General features: G+C 39.3%; 1 protein-coding gene across 12 annotated transcripts in view; it reads left to right on the top strand.

The window, feature by feature from the left end:
* Alg3 (Alg3, alpha-1,3- mannosyltransferase) overlaps window positions 1-25,055 on the top strand; it is a 59,229-nt gene that overhangs the window by 18,108 nt on the left and 16,066 nt on the right. For all 12 annotated transcript variants that reach the window (XM_070093527.1, XM_070093529.1, XM_070093536.1 and 9 more), the window contains exons 5-8: window positions 2,526-2,686; window positions 17,065-17,185; window positions 21,288-21,493; window positions 21,948-22,145. In XM_070093527.1, the coding sequence (XP_069949628.1) occupies window positions 2,526-2,686; window positions 17,065-17,185; window positions 21,288-21,493; window positions 21,948-22,145 (686 nt within the window). The remainder of the gene's footprint in view (window positions 1-2,525; window positions 2,687-17,064; window positions 17,186-21,287; window positions 21,494-21,947; window positions 22,146-25,055) is intronic.

The raw sequence follows: 25,055 nt of genomic DNA, 5'->3' as shown, positions 1-25,055 counted from the left end.
TAGGGTGTTTGGGAGAGGGGTGGGATTAAATTGTGGTGAATCAAATATAAAATGGGAATTGACACAGTTACTTTTTGGATGATACTGTGCTTATGGGAGATTCTAAAGAAAAATTGCAAAGGTTAGTGGATGAGTTTGGGAGTGTGTGTAAAGGTAGAAAGTTGAAAGTGAACATAGAAAAGAGTAAGGTGATGAGGGTATCAAATGATTTAGATAAAGAAAAATTGGATATCAAATTGGGAAGGAGGAGTATGGAAGAAGTGAATGTTTTCAGATACTTGGGAGTTGACGTGTCGGCGGATGGATTTATGAAGTGAGGTTAATCATAGAATTAATGAGGAAAAAAAGGTGAGTGGTGCGTTGAGGTATATGTGGAATCAAAAAACGTTATCTATGGAGGCAAAGAAGTGAATGTATGAAAGTATAGTAGTACCAACACACTTATATGGGTGTGAAGCTTGGGTTGTAAATGCAGCAGCGAGGAGACGGTTGGAGGCAGTGGAGATGTCCTGTCTAAGGGCAATGTGTGGTGTAAATATTATGTAGAAAATTCGGAGTGTGGAAATTAGGAGAAGGTGTGGAGTTAATAAAAGTATTAGTGAGAGGGCTGAAGAGGGGTTGTTGAGGTGGTTTGGTCATTTAGAGAGAATGGATCAAAGTAGAATGACATGGAGAGCATTTAAATCGGTAGGAGAAGGAAGACGGGATAGGAGTCGTCCTCGAAAAGGTTGGAAGGAAGGAGTAAGGGAGGTTTTATGGGCGAGGGGCTTGGACTTCCAGCAGGCGTGCATGAGCGTGTTTGATAGGAGTGAATGGAGACGAATGGTATTTGGGACCTGACGATCTGTTGGAGTGTGAGCAGGGTAATATTTAGTGAATGGATTCAGAGAAACCGGTTATTTTTATATAGCCGGACTTGAATCCTGGAAATGGGAAGTACAATGCCTGCACTCTAAAGGAGGGGTTTTGGGATATTAGCAGTTTGGAGGGATATGTTGTGTATCTTTATATGTATATGCTTCTAAACTGTTGTGTTCTGAGCATCTCTGCAAAAACAGTGATTATGTGTGAGTGAGGTGAAAGTGTTGAATGATGATGAAAGTATTTTCTTTTTGGGGATTTTCTTTCTTTTTTGGGTCACCCTGCCTAGGTGGGAGACGGCCGACTTGTTGAAAAAAAAAATAAGTGTATCAGAAGCATCGTTGCAAAATTCATATTTAATGGAAAATTTATTTGAAGGGGATATTGCCCCTCATTATATGTTAAAAGGGAAGTGCCAAGGGGAATAAAAAGGAGGAAACTCTAATAAAAATAATTTTTTGTAGGTAATCAAGTACCACATTCAGTAGTTTCATTATTCAGCATTCAGTGTGGAGTATCCCTTTCTGGTTCTTGGTAAGAATTCAGATTTCAGTTCTGCAAGTAATAATAATAATAATAATTAATAATAATAATAATAATGATAATACGTACATACTTTATTTCAGCATGATGCAATGTTTGTACAAAGGTGAATGACATTTGCGTGTACATGCAGAAAGCCCCTATACAGGTTGGCCATCACTAATCCGGCAATCAGTTATCCGGCTCCATCAGTAATCCGGCACTAATTTCAGCTAGTATAATTTCAAATTTCATCATTATACCGACTCAAATTTCATCATTATACTGAATCAGAAATTGTGCAGATGGTTGTAAATCTACAGCAGCAAGCCAGTGGAGAAGAAAGCAGTGATGAAAATGAGGAGCATGTAGCAGAAAGTCTCTCTACTGATAGGTTAAGTGTATTCTAACCTAACCACTCTGTAATCCGGCAAACTCACTAATCCGGCACACTACAGGTCCCAATGATGCCGGATTAGTGATGGCCGACCTGTACATGTATATGTAGAGCATTTTGGTCAAACTTAAACTAACTTAAGATTAATAAGGCAATAATCTTAAATGCTAGCCAGGGAGTGTTCACTACTCTTTTTTACTTTCAAAGCTGTGGATGCATTGATAGCAAATAGCCATATGTCACTTTTTGATGGAAAACAGATGCGTTAGTAGTACAGTAGTAATTATATTAATAGTAGTACATGTATTAGTATTAGCTTTGTATTATTGTTATTTTAACACAGCAGGTATCTTCCACTGTGGTAGTGTGTTCCTCCCCAAAAAAGAAAAATAATTTCACTGTCATTCACACATTCATTCATTGTCTTGATAGAAGCACACTACATCACAGTTCAGATGACCCTTTGAACTCCAATATCCCCACTCCTCTGGAGGGAGGGGATGAATCATCATGCACGATTTACTTGTGGCCAGCAGTAACAGTCTGGTTGATCAGGCCCGCATCTACCATGAAGCCTGGTCACAGACCAGGCCATGGGGGTGTTGACCCCTTGAAAAACCCTTCAGGTATACTCCAGGTATTATTATTATTATTATTGTCTTTTTATTTTAGAATGCAGTATATTTTATAGTACTATACTGTTTTCTAAATAGATCATAATTACCTGCCTTTTTTTGCTTTGCAGTTACCACCATATATGCTGATATTTGTGTGTTGCACATCATATCGAGTCCACTCTATATTTGTGTTACGCTTGTTTAATGACCCCGTGGCTATGATGTTGCTTTATGCAGCCATGAATCTCTTTATTGATGGCTATTGGTCTCTGGGAAGCCTCATTTACAGGTTAGTTCAATGATAATTTGTTTGTAATGCTTTGTATTTTTTTTTTAACAAGTCAGCCGTCTCCCACCGAGGCAGGGTGACCCAAAAAGAAAGAAAATCCCCAAAAAGAAAATACTTTCATCATCATTCAACACTTTCACCTCACTCACACATAATCACTGTTTTTGCAGAGGTGCTCAGAATACAACACTTTAGAAGTACAGTGGACCCCCGGTTTGCGATATTAATCCGTTCCCGAGAGCTCATCGTAAACCAAAATTATCGGAAAGCGAATCAATTATCCCCATAAGAAATAATGGAAATCAAATTAATCCGTGCAAGACGCCCAAAAGTATGAAAAAAAAAAACATTTACCACATGAAATATTAAGTTTCATGCAATAGAATAATTACAATAACAATAGAATAATAACAATAGAATAATTGACACTTACCTTTAATGAAGATCTGGTGATGATTGATGGGATGGGAGGAGGGGAGAGTGTTGAACCTATTGTTTAGAAGGGGAATCCCCTTCCATTAGGACTTGAGGTAGCAAGTCCTTTTCCAGGGTTACTTCCCTTCTTCATTTAATGCCACTAGGACCAGCTTGAGAGTCACTGGACTTATGTCACACAACATATCTGTTCATAGAGCTCTGTACCTCCCGTTCCTTTAAGATTTGTCTAAAATGAGCCGCAACATTGTCATTGTAATAGACACCAGCAGGGCTTGCAATAGCTGTGTTAGGGTGATTTTCATCCCTAAAGGTTTGCAGTTCAACCCACTTTGCACACATTTCCTTAATCTTTGAAGTAGGCACAATGGATTCCACAACTGGCATAGGTTTCTCAGGGTTAGCCCCAAACCCTTCAAAATCTTTCTTAATTTCCATACTAATTCTCACCTTTTTACCACAGGGTTGGCACTAGAAGCTTTCTTGGGGCCCATGGTGACTTATTTTGCAGAAACAAGCACCAAAAACAGTGATAATATGGATAATATGGAATGTACCGAATGTATCCTTAGATGTGCGCACACTGGCTGGCTTGTAAACACTGGCACACACGGGGCATTTCAGGCTACACGTGGACACGTCTCGTACGAATCGCATCGCATACTGGGTTTTGTAACGGGAACCGAGGCAAATTTTTGGCGATATAATACATCGGCTACCGGATTTATCGGATACTGATAGCATCGTGAACCGGGGGTCCACTGTATATACGTATAAAGATACACAATATATCCCTCCAAACTGCTAATATCCAGAACCTCTCCTTTAGGGTGCAGGCATTGTACTTCCCATTTCCAGGACTCAAGTCCGGCTATATAAAAATAACCGGTTTCCCTGAATCCCTTCACTAAATATTACCTTGCTCTCGCTCCAACAGATCGTCAAGTCCCAAATACCATTCTTCTTCATTCACTCCTATCAAACACGCTCATGCACGCCTGCTGGAAGTCCAAGCCCCTTGCCCACAAAATCTCCCTTACCCCTTCCTTCCAACCTTTTCGAGGAGGACCCCTACCTCGCCTTCCTTCCCCTACAGATTTATACACACTCCATGTGATTCTACTTTGATCCATTTTCTCTAAATGACCAAACCACCTCAACAACCCCTCTTCAGCCCTCTGACTAATACTTTTATTAACTCCACACCTTCTCCTAATTTCCACACTCCGAATTTTCTGCATAATATTTACACCAAACATTGCCCTTAGACAGGACATCTCCACTGCCTCCAGCTGCCTCCTCGCTGCTGCAGTCACAACCCAAGCTTCACACCCATATAAGAGTGTTGATACTACTATACTTTCATACATTCCCTTCTTTGCCTCCATAGATATATTCATATATGTATATAATTATTTCAACTTAGCTAGTAGGTTGGTAGACAGCAACCGCCCAGGGAGGGACTACCGTCCTGCTAAGTGAGTGTGAAATGGAAACCTGTAATTGTTTTATATGATGGTAGGATTGCTGGTGTCTTTTTTTCTGTCTCATAAACATGCAAGGTTTCAGGTGCATCTTGCTACTTCTGCTTACACCTAAGTCACACTGCACATCATATACAAGCATATACAGTGGACCCCCGCATAACGATCACCTCCAAATGCGACCAATTATGTAAGTGTATTTATGTAAGTGCGTTTGTACGTGTATGTTTGGGGGTCTGAAATGGACTAATCTACTTCACAATATTCCTTATGGGAAAAAATTCGGTCAGTACTGGCACCTGAACATACTACTGGAATGAAAAAAGTTCGTTAACCGGGGGTCCACTGTATATATACACACACACCCCTCTGGGTGTGTGTGTACAGTGGACCCCCGCATAACGATCACCTCCCAATGCGACCAATTATGTAAGTGTATTTATGTAAGTGCGTTTGTACGTGTATGTTTGGGGGTCTGAAATGGACTAATCTACTTCACAATATTCCTTATGGGAACAAATTCGGTCAGTACTGGCACCTGAACATACTTCTGAAATGAAAAAATATCGTTAACCGGGGGTCCACTGTATATATATACACACCCTCTTGTTTATTTCCATGTGGAAGTGGAACAGAATTCTACCTCTGTAAGCCATGCATGTTATAAGAGGCAACTAAAATGCCGGGAGCAAGGGGCTAGTGACCCCTTCTTCTGTATACATTACTAAATTTATAAAGAAAAACTTTCATTTTTGGGCCACTCTGCCTCAGTGGGATACGACAGGTTTGTTGAAAAAAAAAATTATTTCAACTTGCAGGTGTGAGTTATTTATTTTCAGAAAATGGAATTTGTTTTACAAAACTTGTTAGAGTTGGAGCTAATGTGGAATATTGAAGTGCTAAATCCATGTGAGTCATGTAAAACAAGGAGTGGTGGAGACTCAATCTTCCACCTGTTAATTAGGATCAGTCTCTGGCCAGGATTGTTGCCTTACTCTCTGAAAATTGATCCTTTTGGATACATACTGTATGTTTTGGTAATCTCTGTGACTGTGTAAATAGTCCATATAGAATGGTGTTTTTATCACAAAGAAAATACTTTTTAATCAGTTTCAATTAATTTTTTCACTAAATATCATTTGTATATACAGGTCTCCCTCAACATTCACGTTTTCAACTTTCACGGGCTTCACACATTCACAAATTCCCAACCTCCAAATTCCCAGCCACCAAATTCCCAGCCGCCAAATCATATTTAAGTTTCCCGCCACCTGCGAGTCCCCACTACCCTCCCTCCGACCCCCGCAACTGGCAGCCAGCCCTCCCACCACTCAGTGTGGTGAGTGTTTTGTTTGTTCATTATTTGCTATTAAACTACAGTATAAATAATGTAAACCCATTCATGACTGCATATTGGAATGGCTATTCGGACAGGTATTAGACGGTGACATCATGCGTTTACTCTTGAACACTGCAAAGAATTAAACATTTCTGCTACAGCTAATAATAACAATAGTAATAGTAGTAGTAATAATAATAATAATAATAATAATAATAATAATAATAATAATAATAATTATATGATATAATTGAAGAAGGAAATTGTACAAAAATACGAGGGAGTGGTTGACACATCGTCAGTGTGACTTTGTTTATGATGGAGTGAACATTAGTCTCCCTGCTCTTCCAAACATTTCACAATAATTCATTGTGTTTGGTGCTTGTAGATTGAGTGTGACTGGAGTGGTAGAGACAATGATTGAGGCAATGGTATTTAATAACATACATGTTAATAATAATACATGTTATTAATAATATGTACTATTATTATTTATAACATATACAGTGGACCCTTAACCAGCGATGGCATCGATTAACGATAAATCTGACTAGCGATACATTTAAACGCAAAAATTTTGCCTCAACTAGCGCTTAAAAACCTGACCAGCGCTATTCGTTCCGTACCATACGCGTCCACTTTGGCCTGAGCACGCCTCACTTGTCCCTTGGGTGTCAGTGTTTACAAGCCAGCCAGCCACCGCGGTCGCTTCCAAACATACAACAACTGGAACATTTCATATTATCACAGCCTTTGTAGTGATTGCACCTGCAAAATAAGTCACCATGGGCCCCAAGAAAGCTTCTAGTGCCAACCCTACAGCAAAAAGGGTGAGAATTACTATGGAGATGAAGAAAGAGATCATTGCTAAGTATGAAAGTGGAGTGCGTGTCTCTGAGCTGGTCAGGTTGTATAATAAACCCCAATCAACCATCGCTACTATTGTGGGTAAGAAAACGGCAATCAAGGAAGCTGTTCTTGCCAAAGGTGCAGCTGCTGCTGCACCACAGTCAGCTGTTGTTGTTGCTGCACCACCATCAACTGTATTACTCGAAGATGTGGAGAGAGTGTTGTTGGTGTGGCTTAACCTGAAACAATTACCGAGAAACGATTAACCCCGGAGGGTTAGCCACCCAGGATAACCCAAGAAAGTCAGTGCATCATCGAGGACTGTCTAACTTATTTCCATTGTGGTCCTTAATCTTGTCCCCCAGGATGCAACCCACAACAGTTGACTAACACCCAGGTGAACAGGAAAAAATGCCTGGAACTAGTGCTCATATTGGTAAGGTTAGTGGGGAGGATGTGGAAGAGTTGGTGGAGGAGGACAATGAAGAACAAACCACTGATGAGCTGCTAGATCATCTTCAACAGTAAGAGGCCACACCTGAGGAAACTGCTTTGGAGGAGGGGAGAGAGAAATTGAAGAAGTTGCCTACTTCAAAGATTAAGGAAATGTGTGCAAAGTGGCTTAAAGTGCAAACCTTTTTTGATAAAGGAACGAGAGGTACAGGCCTCTATGGACAGATATGTTGTGCGACAGAAGTCCAGTGACTCTGAAGCTGGTCCTAGTGGCATTAAAAGAACAAGGGAAGTAACCCCAGAAAAAGACTTGCTGCCTCAAGTGCTAATGGAAGGGGATTCCCCTTCTAAACACTAACAAGATCAACGGTCTCCCCTCCTCCCATCCCATCATTCATCACCAGATCTTCAATAAAGGTAAGTGTCATGTAACTGTGCATGTCTTCTTCAGTTTGTGTGTATTAAAATTAATATTTCATGTGGTAAAAATTTTTTTTTTTCAATACTTTGGGGTGTCTTGCACGGATTAATTTGATTTCCATTATTTCTTGTGGGGAAAATTAACTTGACTAACGATTATTTTGATTAACGATGAGCTCTCAGGAACGGATTAATATCGCTGGTTGAGGGTCCACTGTATGTTATTAAATACATACATGTTAATAATACGTAATACATGTTATTAATAATAACATGTACTATTATTATTATTTATAACATATATGTTATTAAATACCACTGCCTCAACCGCTGAATTATTGTGAAATGTTTGAAAGAGCAGGGAGACTAATGTTCACTCCAACATAAACAAAGTCACACTGACGATGTGTCAACCACTCCCTCGTATTTTTGTACAATTTCCTTCTTCAATTATATCGTATTTATTATTATTATTATTATTATTATTATTATTATTATTACTATTGTTATTATTACTATTGTTATTATTAGCAATAGCAGAAATGTTCGATTCTTTGCTGTGTTCAAGAGTAAACACATGATGTCACGGTCTAATACCTTTCCTAATAGCCATTCCAATATGCAGTCATGAATGGGTTTACATTATTTATTCTGTAGTTTAATAGCAAATAATGAACAAACAAAACACTCGCCACACTGAGTGGTGGGAGGGCTGGCTGCCAGTTGCGGGGGTCGGAGGGAGGGTAGTAGGGACTCGCAGTGGTGGAGTCTGTGGTATTTAATAACATACATGTTATTAACATACATGTTATTAAATAACATACGTTATTAAAGCATAACATGTATATATTTAGTACAATTTACGACGTTTTCATGTATTTTATGATTTTTCATGGTTCAACAAGTTGAGGAAGCAGTATTGTAATATATTTCCCTACAATATATTGGGGCACCAAACATTCACGGTTTTTCAACATTCGCGAGGCTCTTGATCCCCTAACCCTCGCGAATGTTGAGGGAGACCTGTATTTATATGTTCTCTGTGGGGAAGTCGACAAGAATCTTTCCTCCGTAAGCCATGTGTGTCATAAGAGTCGACTACAGTGCCAGGAGCAAGGAGCTAGTAACCCCTTTTCCTGTATAAATTACTACATGTAAAAAGGAAAAACTTTTGCTTTTCTTTTTAGGTCACCCTGTCTCGGTGGGACACAGCCAGTGTATTGAAAAAAAAAATTGTTTACCTAAAATCTTAGAGAAAATAAATCACTTGTTGTTGGTTAGCTTTTTTAAAACTACCATTTAATTACAGGTCTTGCCAAAACATTCTATATCATCATTAATTTACAGCATTCTCCTTATACTGCATCATCTATGCAAGTTATTTATCTTCCATTTTCTGTAGTTTACATCATTGCTATATTTTATTTTTTTGGCTCTCAATGCTACCCTATTTCTGTGATGCTTATCTGCTATTGCACTGTATACTCTACTTATTCCAGCTGGTCTTTATAGATTATGTAATAAACAACACACCTGAGGTACATTCAGAGATACAGATGCAGTACATTCAGAGATACAGATGCAGTACATTCAGAGATACAGCTGCAGTACATTCAGACATACAGCTGCAGTACATTCAGACATACAGCTGCAGTACATTCAAAGATACAGCTGCAGTACATTCAGAGATACAGCTGCAGTACATTCAGAGATACAGCTATAGTATATTCAGACATACAGCTGCAGTACATTCAGACATACAGCTGCAGTACATTCAGAGATACAGCTGTAGTACATTGAGATACAGCTGCAGTACAGTAATAATAGTAATAATAATAATAATAATAATAATAATAATAATAATACCTAGGTAGTAGGTTGGTAAACAGCAACCACCCAGGGAGGTACTACCGTCCTGCCAAGTGAGTGTAAAACGAAAGCCTGTAATTGTTTTACATGAGGGTAGGATTGCTGGTGTCCATTTTTCTGTCTCATGAACATGCAAGATTTCAGGTACGTCTTGCTACTTCTACTTACACTTAGGTCACACTACACATACATGTACAAGCATATATATACACACCCCTCTGGGTTTTCTTCTATTTTCTTTCTAGTTCTTGTTCTTGTTTATTTCCTCTTATCTCAATGGGGAAGTGGAACAGAATTCTTCCTCCGTAAGCCATGCGTGTTGTAAGAGGCGACTAAAATGCCGGGAGCAAGGGGCTGGTAACCTCTTCTGCTGTATATATTACTAAATGTAAAAGGAGAAACTTTCATTTTTCCTTTTGGGCCACCCCACCTCGGTGGGATACAGCCGGTGTGTTGAAAGAAGAAGATATATATATACACACCCCTCTGGGTTTTCTTCTACAGTGGACCCCCCCATAACGATGGCATCACATAGCGATTTTTCCGCATACTGCTTACTTTTATCGCAAAATTTTTGCCGCGCATACCGATTAAAAACCCGCTCACCGATTTTCGTCCGAGACGCGTCCAATGTGCCCTCACATGTGCCGCCCGTCCCATTGTTTACCAGCCAGCCTCCGCGGTAACATCCAAGCATACACTCGGAATATTTCGTATTATTACAGTGTTTTCGGTGCTGTTTCTGGAAAATAAGTGACCATGGGCCCCAAGAAAGCTTCTAGTGCCAACCCTGTGGTAAAAAGGGTGAGAATTAGTATGGAAATTAAGAAAGATTTTGAAGGGTTTGGGGCTAACCCTGAGAAGCCTATGCCAGTTGTGGAATCCATTGTGCCTACTTCAAAGATTAAGGAAATGTGTGCACAGTGGGTTGAACTGCAAACCTTTATAGATGAAAATCACCCTGACACAGCTGTTGCAAGCCGTGCTGGTGACTATTTCAATGACAATGTTGTGGCCCATTTTAGACAAATCGTAAAGGAACGGGAGGTACAGAGCTCTATGGACAGATTTGTTGTGCGACAGAGGTCCAGTGACTCTCAAGCTGGTCCTAGTGGCATTAAAAGAAGAAGGGAAGTAACCCCGGAAAAGGACTTGCTACCTCAAGTCGTAATGGAAGGGGATTCCCCTTCTAAACAGTAAGAAGATAATGCTCTCCCCTCCTCCCATCCCATCAATCATCACCAGATCTTCAATAAAAGTAAGTGTCATGTAATTGTGCATGCCTTTTTCAGTTTGTGTGTATTAAAATTAACATTTCATGTGGTAAAAAAAAATTTTTTTCATACTTTTGGGCGTCTTGCACGGATTAATTTTATTTCCATTATTTCTTATGGGGAAAATTCATTCGCATAACAATTATTTCGCATAACAATTATCCCTCTTGCACGGATTAAAATCGTTAACCGGGGGTCCACTGTATTTTCTTTCTAATTCTTGTTCTTGTTTATTTCCTCTTATCTCCATAGGGAAGTGGAACAGAATTCTTCCTCTGTAAGCCATGCGTGTCGTAAGAGGCGACTAAAATGCCGGGAGCAAGGGGCTAGCAACCCCTTCTGTATATATTACTAAATTTAAAAGGAGAAACTTTAATTTTTTCTTTTGGGCCACCCCACCTCAGTGGGATACGGCTGGTACGTTGAAAGAAGAAGAAGATATATATACACACCCCTCTGGGTTTTCTTCTATTTTCTTTCTAGTTCTTGTTCTTGTTTATTTCCTCTTATCTCAATGGGGAAGTGGAACAGAATTCTTCCTCCGTAAGCCATGCGTGTTGTAAGAGGCAAATAAAATGCCGGGAGCAAGGGGCTAGTAACCCCTTCTCCTGTATATATTACTAAATGTAAAAGGAGAAACTTTCGTTTCTCCTTTTGGGCCACCCTACCTGGGTGGGATACGGCCGGTGTGTTGATAGAAAGAAAGAAGAATAATAGTTAAAGGTAGTAGGTTGGTAGACAGCAACCGCCCAGGGAGGTACTACCGTCCTGCCAAGTGAGTGTAAAACGAAAACCTGTAATTGTTTTACATGATGGTAGGATTGCTGGTGTCCATTTTTCTGTCTCATAAACATGCAAGGTTTCAGGTACGCCTTGCTACTTCTACTTACACTTAGGTCACACTACACATATGTGTACAAACATATATATACACACCCCTCTGGGTTTTCTGCTATTTTCTTACTAGTTCTTGTTCTTGTTTATTTCCTCTTATCTCCATGGGGAAGTGGAACAGAATTCTTCCTCCGTAAGCCATGCGTGTTATAAGAGGCGACTAAAATGCCAGGAGCAAGGGGCTAGTAATCCATTCTCCTGTATAAATTACTAAATTTAAAAAGAAAAACTTTCATTTTTTCTTTTTGGGCCACCCTGCCTGGGTGGGATACGGCCAGTTTGTTGAAAGAATAATAATAATAATACACGTAGTAATAATAATAAAAAATTTATTTAAGCCTGATATATATTTATACACAAGAGTATAACAAGTGGGTGTGCAAGCCAAAAGCCCCTTTATATGCAGAGCATTTTGGGCAAACTTAAGATTAGCTTATGGTAATAATAATAAATTTAGGATTAATAAGACAATAACAGTGCAGTAATTGTACATATGGTCATTAGGTGAATTACACTGAATACAAGAAAATTGAATATTCTATTAGTTCATGCTATATGGCTTTAATAAGTTTGGTAGAGAAGAATTATAGTTTTGATTATTAACCTAAGGTGGACACAGTGGAGTGATTAACATATGAAAGGAGTACAGATATTGAGAGTAAGTATATATTGATTATAATGTTTTAACTAAGTTCTTGATATTAACCCTTAAACGGTCCAAACAAATCGACGTTCAAATTCGTAGTGCTACAAAAGTAGATCTACTTTTTTTTACATATTTTCAAATATAACAAAAAAAAAATGTAGATAAAAGTTTTTTTTACGCGTTTTCAAATGTAAAACAAAAAAGATCTACAGTTTTTTACATACTTTCAGATGTTGCAAAAATGTACATATACGTTTGGACCGTTTAAGGGTTAAGCAAATGCACATATAGTTTTTACATATTTATTTATGGTGGGCTAGGATAGGTTAAGGAGATAAGGTGTTTTCTAACTGCAGTTTTAAAGATGCTAGCTCTGCCAGTGGTTCTGGAGATTTCTTGGAGAGAGTTCCAGATTTTGGTTCCTTTTATGTACACTGAGTTTTTGAAAAGATTTAGCCTGACATGGGGAATGTCATTGAGATTTTTATGCCTAGTATTGTGTCCATGGGTCCTATTACAACCCTCAAGAAAGCACTTCAGGTTGAGATTATATTAGACTTGATTGTTTTGTAAATGTAGGTGGCACAGTAGTACGAGTGAATGTTTTGTATAGTGAGTAGGTTTACGTCTTTAAGAAGTGGGGTGGGGGTGGGTGTTGTCTAGTGAATTGTGTGGTCATTCTCACTTCCGCTTTTTGTTGGGTTATTATTGGCTTTAGGTAATTTGTTTTTTTGTTGATGAATGGTTCAGAGAACCGACATGTTGATAAATTAGACACATGTGCAACTCTTGGGTATCTTTATTGAGGAAACGTTTCGCCACACAGTGGCTTCATCAGTCCATACGTAGGAGAAACTTGAAGAACAGGAGGAGAATGAGGTAATCAGTCCCTCAACCTTGAGTCGATGTGTTCAGTCCATCAATCTTGAATAGAATACCGGACTGAACACATCGACTCAAGGTTGAGGGACTGATTACCTCATTCTCCTCCTGTTCTTCAAGTTTCTCCTACGTATGGACTGATGAAGCCACTGTGTGGCGAAACGTTTCCTCAATAAAGATACCCAAGAGTTGCACATGTGTCTAATTTATCAGGTAATTTGTTGTTGTAGATTCCCAGGCACAAATAGCATAAGTGTGGTAGGGGGTAGATCAGTGAATTGTATATTGTAAGTACTGTAGTGTTGTTTGTGGTACATAGTAATGTATCTTTGAGAGGATGCCAACTGTTTTAGTTACTTTTTTTGTTGTGTGTTAGATATGGGCATTGAATTTCAAGTTGCTGTCAAGGTGTAGACCCAGAAATTTTTCCTCTTTATGTTTAGCAACAATAATATGTTTAGCAACATAACGTAAAAGGTGTTGTCTATATTCAGTGTTAGCTTATTAACAGTCATCCAGGTTGCTATTTTTGCAAGCTCTTCAGAGATACTGTTGCAGCACATTCAGAGATACTGTTGCAGTACATTCAGAGATACTGTTGCAGTACATTCAGAGATACTGTTGCAGTACATTCAGAGATACTGTTGCAGTACATTCAGAGATACTGTTGCAGTACATTCAGAGATACTGTTGCAGTACATTCAGAGATACTGTTGCAGTACATTCAGAGATATTTTTGCAGCACATTCAGAGATACTGTTGCAGCACATTCAGAGATACTGTTGCAGCACATTCAGAGATACTGTTGCAGCACATTCAGAGATACTGTTGCAGCACATTCAGAGATACTGTTGCAGCACATTCAAAGATACTGTTGCAGTACATTCAAAGATACTGTTGCAGTACATTCAAAGATACTGTTGCAGTACATTCAGAGATACTGTTGCAGCACATTCAGAGATACTGTTGCAGTACATTCAGAGATACTGTTGCAGCACATTCAGAGATACTGTTGCAGTACATTCAGAGATACTGTTGCAGTACATTCAGAGATACTGTTGCAGTACATTCAGAGATACTGTTGCAGTACATTCAGAGATACTGTTGCAGTACATTCAGAGATACTGTTGCAGTACATTCAGAGATACTGTTGCAGTACATTCAGAGATACTGTTGCAGTACATTCAGAGATACTGTTGCAGTACATTCAGAGATACTGTTGCAGTACATTCAGAGATACTGTTGCAGCACATTCAGAGATACTGTTGCAGCACATTCAGAGATACTGTTGCAGCACATTCAGAGATACTGTTGCAGCACATTCAAAGATACTGTTGCAGTACATTCAAAGATACTGTTGCAGTACATTCAAAGATACTGTTGCAGTACATTCAAAGATACTGTTGCAGTACATTCAGAGATACTGTTGCAGTACATTCAGAGATACTGTTGCAGTACATTCAGAGATACTGTTGCAGTACATTCAGAGATACTGTTGCAGTACATTCAGAGATACTGTTGCAGTACATTCAGAGATACTGTTGCAGTACATTCAGAGATACTGTTGCAGTACATTCAGAGATACTGTTGCAGTACATTCAGAGATACTGTTGCAGTACATTCAGAGATACTGTTGCAGTACATTCAGAGATACTGTTGCAGTACATTCAGAGATACTGTTGCAGTACATTCAGAGATACTGTTGCAGTACATTCAGAGATACTGTTGCAGTACATTCAGAGATACAACTGAAATACATTAAGAGAGATACACCTGAAGTAAATTGAGAGAGATATAGCTGCAGTACATTCAGAAATACAGTTGCACCACATTCAGAGAGACAACTCCGGTATATTCATAGAGACAGCTCCAGTATATTCAGTCAGATGCTTCCTTTCAGTCTTTAGTACATACAAATGCAACATACAGATACAATATACAAATACAACATACAAATACAATATGCAACCTCTGTCACCTAAAGGAAAATGGGCAGTCACCACTGAGGCAGGTGACCTAAAAAGGTAATTTATACAGGAGAAGGGATTACTAGCCCCTTGATCCTGGCATTTTAGTTGTTTCTTATGGCACGCATGGCTTATGGAAGAAAAATTATTTCCGCTTCCCCATGGATATAGAAGGAAATGAGGAAGAACAAGAACTGTTAAGAAAATAGAAGTAAACTCAGATGGGTTTGTATACATATGCATGTTGTTAGGTAAGATACCATTTTAATGTTCACATATGCATGTACATGCATGTGTAGTGTGACCTAAATGTAAATAGAAGTAGCAAGTTATACATGTACCTGTTATCTTAAGAACATAAACATAAGAACATAAGAAAGGAGGAACACTGCAGAAGGCCTGTTGGCCCATACTAGGCAGGTCCTTTACAATTCATCCCACTAACAAAACATTTGCCCAACCCAATTTTCAATGCCACCCAAGAAATAAGTTCTGATGTGAAAGTCTCACTCAAATCCAACCCCTCCCACTCATGTACTTATCCAACCTAAATTTGAAACTACCCAAAGTCCCAGCCTCAATAACCCAACTAGGTAGACTGTTCCACTCATCAACTACCCTGTTTCCAAACCAATACTTTCCTATGTCCTTTCTAAATCTAAACTTATCTAATTTAAATCCATTACTGTGGGTTCTCTCTTGGAGAGACATCCTCAAGACCTTATTAATATCCCCTTTATTAATACCTATCTTCCACTTATACACTTCGATCAGGTCTCCCCTCATTCTTCGTCTAACAAGTGAATGTAACTTAAGAGTCTTCAATCTTTCTTCATAAGGAAGATTTCTAGTGCTATGTATTAATTTAGTCATCCTACGCTGAATGTTTTCTAACGAATTTATGTCCATTCTGTAATATGGAGACCAGAACTGAGCTGCATAATCTAGGTGAGGCCTTACTAATGATGTATAAAGCTGCAGTATGACCTCTGGACTTCTGTTGCTTACACTTCTTGATATAAATCCCAGTAATCTATTTGCCTTATTACGTACGCTTAGGCATTGCTGTCTTGGTTTAAGGTTGCTGCTCACCATAACCCCCAAGTCCTTTTTGCAATCTGTATGGCTAAGTTCTACATCATTTAACTTATAAGTACTAGGGTTATGGGCACTCCCAAGCTTCAGAACCTTGCATTTATCTACATTGAACTGCATCTGCCACTTTTCTGACCAAGAATATAGTTTGTTTAAATCCTCCTGAAGTTCCATAACATCCTACCTATCTTTGTGTCATCGGCGAATTTACTCATATCACTAGTAATTCCCTCATCAAGATCATTGATATATATTATAAACAACAATGGGCCCAAGACTGATCCCTGTGGAACGCCACTTGTTACAGATCCCCACTCGGATGTTAATGAGACAGAAAAAAGACACCAGCAATCCTACCATCATGTAAAACAATTACAAGTTTCTGTTTCACATTCACTGGGCAGGACGGTAGAGGTTCTTTCTTATTAGAGAATTTTCAGCATTTATCTCCCATTTCTGAGTACTGAAACAAGCAGTCATTAAGTTGATCTGTAGGCAGATGTGCTTAGAACACTCAGTGTTCATTCCACATTCACCTCTATACAAGTTCATCGCCTGCAGCATTTTCAGATTATTAATAATAGACTTATGATGCTATTATGTTCATTATTGTGATCATACTATTTCTCTTGAACATGAACTTGGTTATTCCTTTCATCATAGTTGTTGTATTTGTGGTTTGATGTGTGAGCGCTTATGAATTTCTCGAGAGAACAGGTGCTCTAGACTTTATAAAATCCCAAATTATTAATCATTAAATTGTTATTGCAGTCTAGCAGTGTCCATTAAGATGAACATCCTGCTCTTTGCTCCAGCTTTGCTGTTGGCTTACGTCCACTGCCTTGGCTTAATGGGTACACTCAAGCAACTTGTCATATGTGCAGCAGTTCAGGTAAGCCCTGAGACAGTTTTGTTGCAACTTTTGAACTCTTAGAATTTATGCCTAAGCTTCAGGAATGTTTGTTGAATTAGCATTTGTGCTTACGAAATGAAGTTTACCATTTTGTTCAGAAATATGCAAAATTCTTTGTTCTCTATTTAACCCTTAAACTGTCCAAACGTAGATATACATTCGCCTGTGCAGCGCTTTGAATATTTTGAAAAATAAAAAATTGTTTTTTGTTTTTAAATTGAAGAGCGCATTTTTATGAATGGTATAGGATAAAAAAAAATTTTTTAGAGTCAGTACTTACCGAGATATAAGCTCGCAAAGTTGGTGCTAAATGATGAGGTGTCGGCAAGATGGAGCACTGTCGCTTGCAGAAATAATAAATATTTATTATTTTTTTCAAATTCTTTTCTATTTTTTGTTGTTTTCATGTTATGATGATAATGTTTTGTTGCAGATCTTTTGATTTCATAGCCAATTCTTGTTGAGACACAAATGTTTGGTACTGAATTAGTGATCATACTGTCACAAACACACACATTCACACTGATAAATGTATTTGTACACCTGGTTCAATCACATACTATTGTTTACATATATATACAAGGTATTTACAAGTCCCATTTATGTTTCTAGAAGTCCACCACTGTATGGTACTCCAAGAAGCATGGATTCATACAGAGTGCCACCCCACATTGCTGACACATGTACCGTGTGTCTTTTCGCACTCGGGGGTCGCTGTTTAGTGTAAGCACACACAACACACTTTTTCTGAGAGTATTTCTTCTTTGGAGTAGATGGTAATGGTACCAGGCAGTGACAGTTAGGGATTATTCGGTTGGGCACTTCCCCCTCTTCTTGTGGAGTGACAGGTCACTGTTGTGGGGTGACAGGTCGCTGTGGAGTGACAGGTATAGGTGTGGTACCATACTTTTTCGCTATCTGCTTGATATTGAAGGTGAATTCTGCATATCATTGTCACTTCCCAGGCTTTATTTCATACATGTTGAAGGCATTGAGCATTGCAATGTCTACAAGGGGGAAAAAACTTTTATATGCCACTTGTGACTCCTACGCACACAGTCAACAAACCCTATCATCATGTCACACTTGTTGACTAGTTGCATATTGTTTGTATAGTTGATGACAGCAGCTGGCTTTGCAAAAGGTTCGTTGTTGAACCTGCTCGGTCTGTTTGTTTGTACCATCTCGTTTCTGTGGATAGTTGACAGCAATGTCACGTCCCGTTTGCCATGCCACGTCAGTGCCATGATGTCATTGGCATGAAATACTTGCACTAGACTTCCTCCAGTGAACCTTGGCATGTGTTTTCTACTTCTCCTCACTGTTCCACGTATATAGGAAAATCTGCGAGCATAGGGCTTGTATACCAGTTGTCTGTGAACAAGGTATGACCTTTGCCAAGGTATGGCTGCATCATCTTGCAAACACCATACCCAGAAATGCCCAACATGCGCCTGGTATTGCTGAGTGTATTTTTCCCTGTGTAGATAATGACATCCAACACAAGACCAGTCTCAGTCACACATAACAAAGAGTTTTATACCAAAGCAATTACGTTTGCTTGGTACATATTATTTGAATGACACTCGTCCCTTGAACAGAACTAAGGTCTCGTCAACAACAATGTTCTTGAATGGATAAAAGTAGGCACTGAATTTTGCCTCGGATACATAAACAATTCCCAGATTTTATATAAGAGGTCATTTCTGTTTGGCATATTCCTGTCTGAGAAGTGTAACATTCATAGCAACAGAGTGAATCTGTTGCAAGGAAGGAGGTCACGGAAGACTGGAGTACTGATGAAGTGGTCTGTGGACCAGTAGTGTGCTATATTGTTCTTATAGGTGTGTGGCATAGGCATGACAGTGCCAAGGAATAAATACATTTCAGCCACAGTTGTATTTTTCCACCTGTGCAGCCATGAAGACTGAAACATCTGTGTGGTCCATTGTATACTGGTAGTACATGTTGGTCTGGGTAACAATTAGGTTCATTATCGGCTCATCACAGTATAGTTGAAAATAGTCTAACTCTGTAGACCCATTTGTGATGGGACAGTGTGGCATGATGCCGCTTCCACTGGCATCAAAATTGAAAGGATGTGGCACAAATGGTGTACTTTCTGTCCAGTTCCATTCACGGTCACATGGTGCAGGGTGGGCCTGTGGCATAGGGCATGGAGAAGGAGGAGGGGGGACAGGAGTGGAGGCAGCACATGGTTGAGAAGGTGCTGGGCGGTCCTTTGTCTGCCCACCCACTGCGCCACGAGGTCCCGGCACCATGCCACCCCCCCCTCTTCCTCCATCCCAGCATATTCACCTTCATTATCACTAACACTATCAGTGGCTGGGGTTTCGGATCGTGACCTGCCACGACCCTTCCCACCTACTACATATGGCACACTGCATGAATGTAGGTTACAACGCCTGAAAGTACGTTTCACTGGGAAAAAATGATAATCACTTTCACTCGACGAATCATCTGTTGGCATAAAATCGATTTCATCATCGTCATTTATACATGTATCACTTTCACTATCGTCATCACCATAACGCATGGAAAATGATAATTTCCTCCTGCGGAGTTGCCTTTGGGAAGTAACACTAGGAACCCCAGAGGTGCTGGGCTGAGGGTCTGTTTGTGGCCACGTTGGCCACACTGGCCAACAACAAAAGTTTCACTAATTCCTTGATCTTTAGTGGCTATATCGGAGTCAAAACCACTAAACTCACGTTCTGTATCACTTTCTGGGAATAGTAGAGTGTTAATACGCCGAGGCGTCAGTGAATCACAAGGGTTTGCCATGATATTGACCCAAGATGGAGCTGAAACTAACTGGTGTTACCACGTGGTATCCCAGCATCCCTGATTTTTTTCAGTGTGCACATCCATTCTCTCATGTCTAGGCGACTCAGACCTATCGTGCCAATTTTGAAGGAATGAAAAATAAAACATTGATCTACGTTCGGAGCCTGCCACACATGAATGTATATCTACGTGTGGACAGTTTAGGGGTTAAGACAACTGTCATTTGATCTGCAATATAAACAAATCAGCTTTGTATACAATTGTAATATATATTTAATTTTTATCCTTTTTTTTGTGAATTTGTGTAATGTAAAAATGTGATTGAAAGACATAGGCAGAACAGGCAGAGTGGTCTCAATAAAAGTTTCGTTCTACATTTGTGTTTATTTCGGTTATTTTGTCGGCCATAAGACATCTCTTTCCAATGTGGAAATGTGTCTTTGTTTACTAATCATCCTTATATAAGTATTTTTGTATTATTGCCTTTAGAGTATAGTAGTACTTCATTTGCTTGGTATACCAGGCATCCAAGAATATCTTGAGACTACTTGCACTTCTGATTTTATTAGCTGTTCTTGTCCCAAAATTAGGGCTGAGGCTAGGCTTTCCTGCAGCCTATGAACACCGTTATATACAATACAGTTAATGAAATGATGCAGTACTGTTATTTATGACAAAATTATCTACATCAAAAACTACACAGATTTGCATGGCCATCACTTCCTGCAACTGGCAGAAAGTGAGGGTGTATACCATTGATTTAGCCAGGCCAAGATGTCTTGTAATATCACATGCCTTCTCTCCAGCATCAACATGCCCAGAAATGTTCACTCTGGTATGTGGAATAACATTCTTTCTCTTGGCCTTAGCACCACTGCCATCTTTACCACTTGCTAGTCTTATAGTGCTCATGTTAGCTAGGGTAAAAGGTACTGAGTGCTTTCAGCTAGTTTGGATGAACAATGAAGTGCATAGGCTGGTTCAGTCTACACATTTTATCATGAATTCTTTCAAGTAGAAACAGTAATAATTGCTGTAAAGCAAATAGACCACTATGATAGCATATGGCATGCATGCACACTGTGTGTTCATGATGGCTGCTTGGCATAAGGTCATTGTATGAAGTTGGAAATGATTGCTAAGAGGAAAAGGGAGGGGCTCCGAGGTTTTTTTCAGTCATTATTCAAAATTACGTTCTGTGAGTATTTGTTAAATGGGGGTCATCTGCATTTGGTATTAATTATTATATTTTGGCGATTTATTTTTTCCACAGCTGGCATTAGGTGCACCATTCCTCCTTGCGAACCCAGTAGGGTACGTAAAAATGTCTTTTGACATTGGGCGCGTTTTCCTTTTTGAATGGACTGTCAACTGGAGGTTCTTACCCGAGGAAATATTTGTAAATCCTTGGTTCCATGCACTGCTGTTGCTGATACATGTGGCCCTGCTCATCATCTTTGCCATGACTCATTGGAATAGGTAGGAAAATAATTTTAATACTTTAAGTAAATTTTTACAAACTGCTCATATTGCCAGTTTGTTGCATTCTTAATTCTCACTTAGAATGACAAATGTTTTGACATGGCTAGCTATTTATGATGTTGTTGTGTACTTCACTGAGTGAAGCTTTAAATCACACAGTGGTTTAAAAAATGTTTAGGCCTCTATATTAGTATACTTCAACTAAGTAACAATACAATATCTAATGTGAATTTTTTAAATCAGTGTTCTTAGTAAATTTATTTTGTCAGATGATGAGAATAGAGATATATATCTCTCTCTCTCTCTCTTGCATTAAATTCACAACATTTTGAGGTTTATAATACATTTATCAATGTTTCAAGGAGTTGGTACAGTATTTTAGTAGAATTTGTATTGTATTGTTATGTAACAAATTTATCTTTCATTTATTTATTGCTGTATGGTGTCTTAGGTACTTAGCAAACTTTGCCACTATCCAAAGCATTGGCATAGATGCAGACATGGGGTGTCAACTCTTCATATTGCCCATGTTTGTCAGCAACTTGATAGGGATGGCAGCAAGTCGTTCTCTTCACTACCAGTTTTATATATGGTACTTCCACACCCTGCCCTATATGCTGTGGTCTACACGCTTCTCTCTCATGTTCAGGTTAGTTATTTATAAACTTTGTGCAAGGTAATGTTATTGATGAATTAGCTTTGTAAGTTTAGTCAATGATTTTGAAAGGTTCAGTCATGTGAAGATTTTGTTTTGCTATTTCATGCTGTGTGAATGGTTATTAGGTATGTATTCATTTATAGTTAGTCTTCTTGATTCACCATAGAATAACCATAAAGTTGAGGGTAGAAGAAGGCATCCTTATTAGGAGAGTAGGGCTGAATGACCCATATGGGTTTGCTTTTTTTATTATTATCACACTGGCCGATTCCCACCAAGGCAGGGTGGCCCGAAAAAGAAAAACTTTCACCATCATTCACTCCATCACTGTCTTGCCAGAAGGGTGCTTTACACTACAGTTTTTAAACTGCAACATTAACACCCCTCCTTCAGAGTGCAGGCACTGTACTTCCCATCTCCAGGACTCAAGTCCGGCCTGCCGGTTTCCTTGAACCCCTTCATAAATGTTACTTTGCTCACACTCCAACAGCATGTCAAGTATTAAAAACCATTTGTCTCCATTCACTCCTATCAAACACGCTCACGCATGCCTGCTGGAAGTCCAAGCCCCTCGCACACAAAACCTCCTTTACCCCCTCCCTCCAACCTTTCCTAGGCCGACCCCTACCCCGCCTTCCTTCCACTACAGACTGATACACTCTTGAAGTCACTCTGTTTCGCTCCATTCTCTCTACATGTCTGAACCACCTCAACAACCCTTCCTCAGCCCTCTGGACAACAGTTTTGGTAATCCCGCACCTCCTCCTAACTTCCAAACTATGAATTCTCTGCATTATATTCACAGCACACATTGCCCTCAGACATGACATCTCCACTGCCTCCAGCCTTCTCCTCGCTGCAACATTCATCACCCATGCTTCACACCCATATAAGAGCGTTGGTAAAACTGTACTCTCATACATTCCCCTCTTTGCCTCCAAGGACAAAGTTCTTTGTCTCCACAGACTCCTAAGTGCACCACTCACCCTTTTCCCCTCATCAATTCTATGATTCACCTCATCTTTCATAGACCCATCTGCTGACACGTCCACTCCCAAATATCTGAATACATTCACCTCCTCCATACTCTCTCCCTCCAATCTGATATCGAATCTTTCATCACCTAATCTTTTTGTTATCCTCATAACCTTACTCTTTCCTGTATTCACTTTTAATTTTCTTCTTTTGCACACCCTACCAAATTCATCCACCAATCTCTGCAACTTCTCTTCAGAATCTCCCAAGAGCACGGTGTCATCAGCAAAGAGCAACTGTGACAACTCCCACTTTGTGTAATTCTTTATCTTTTAACTCCATGCCTTTTGCCAAGACCCTCGCATTTACTTCTCTTACAACCCCATCTATAAATATATTAAACAACCATGGTGACATCACACATCCTTGTCTAAGGCTTACTATTACTGGGAAATAATTTCCCTCTTTCCTACATACTCTAACTTGAGCCTCACTATCCTCGTAAAAACTCTTCACTGCTTTCAGTAACCTACCTCCTACACCATACACCTGCAACATCTGCCACATTGCCCCCCTATCCACCCTGTCATATGCCTTTTCCAAATCCATAAATGCCACAAAGACCTCTTTAGCCTTATCTAAATACTGTTCACTTATATGTTTCACTGTAAACACCTGGTCCACACATCCCCTACCTTTCCTAAAGCCTCCTTGTTCATCTGCTATCCTATTCTCCATCTTACTCTTAATTCTTTCAATAATAACTCTACCATACACTTTACCAGGTATACTCAACAGACTTATCCCCCTATAATTTTTGCACTCTCTTTTGTCCCCTTTGCCTTTATACAAAGGAACTATGCATGCTCTCTGCCAATCCCTAGGTACTTTACCCTCTTCTATACATTTATTAAATAATTGCACCAACCACTCCAAAACTATATCCCCACCTGCTTTTAACATTTCTATCTTTATCCCATCAATCCCGGCTGCCTTACCCCCTTTCATTTTACCTACTGCCTCACGAACTTCTCCCACACTCACAACTGGCTCTTCCTCACTCCTACAAGATGTTGTTCCTCCTTGCCCTATACACGAAATCACAGCTTCCCTCTCTTCATCAACATTTAACAATTCCTCAAAATATTTCCTCCATCTTCCCAATACCTCTAACTCTCCATTTAATAACTCTCCTCTTATATTTTTAACTGACAAATCCATTTGTTCTCTAGGCTTCCTTAACTTGTTAATCTCACTCCAAAATTTTTTCTTATTTTCAACAAAATTTGTTGATAACATCTCACCCACTCTCTCATTTGCTCTCTTTTTACATTGCTTCACCACTCTCTTAACCTCTCTCTTTTTCTCCATATACTCTTCCCTCCTTGCATCACTTCTACTTTGTAAAAACTTCTCATATGCTAACTTTTTCTCCCTTACTGCTCTCTTTACATCATCATTCCACCAATCGCTCCTCTTCCCTCCCGCACCCACTTTCCTGTAACCACAAACTTCTGCTGAACACTCTAACACTACATTTTTAAACCTACCCCATACCTCTTCGACCCCATTGCCTATGCTCTCATTAGCCCATCTATCCTCCAATAGCTGTTTATATCTTACCCTAACTGCCTCCTCTTTTAGTTTATAAACCTTCACCTCTCTCTTCCCTGATGCTTCTATTCTCCTTGTACCCCATTTACCTTTTACTCTCAGTGTAGCTACAACTAGAAAGTGATCTGATATATCTGTGGCCCCTCTATAAACATGTACATCCTGAAGTCTACTCAACAGTCTTTTATCTACCAATACATAATCCAATAAACTACTGTCATTTCGCCCTACATCATATCTTGTATACTTATTTATCCTCTTTTTCTTAAAATATGTATTACCTATAACTAAACCCCTTTCTATACAAAGTTC

Source organism: Cherax quadricarinatus, chromosome 43 (assembly GCF_038502225.1).
Source record: "Cherax quadricarinatus isolate ZL_2023a chromosome 43, ASM3850222v1, whole genome shotgun sequence".
NCBI classification, from domain to species: Eukaryota; Metazoa; Arthropoda; class Malacostraca; order Decapoda; family Parastacidae; genus Cherax; species Cherax quadricarinatus.
The sequence above is the reverse complement of the archived record's forward strand: the minus strand, read 5'-3'. Positions and strand labels throughout refer to the sequence as shown.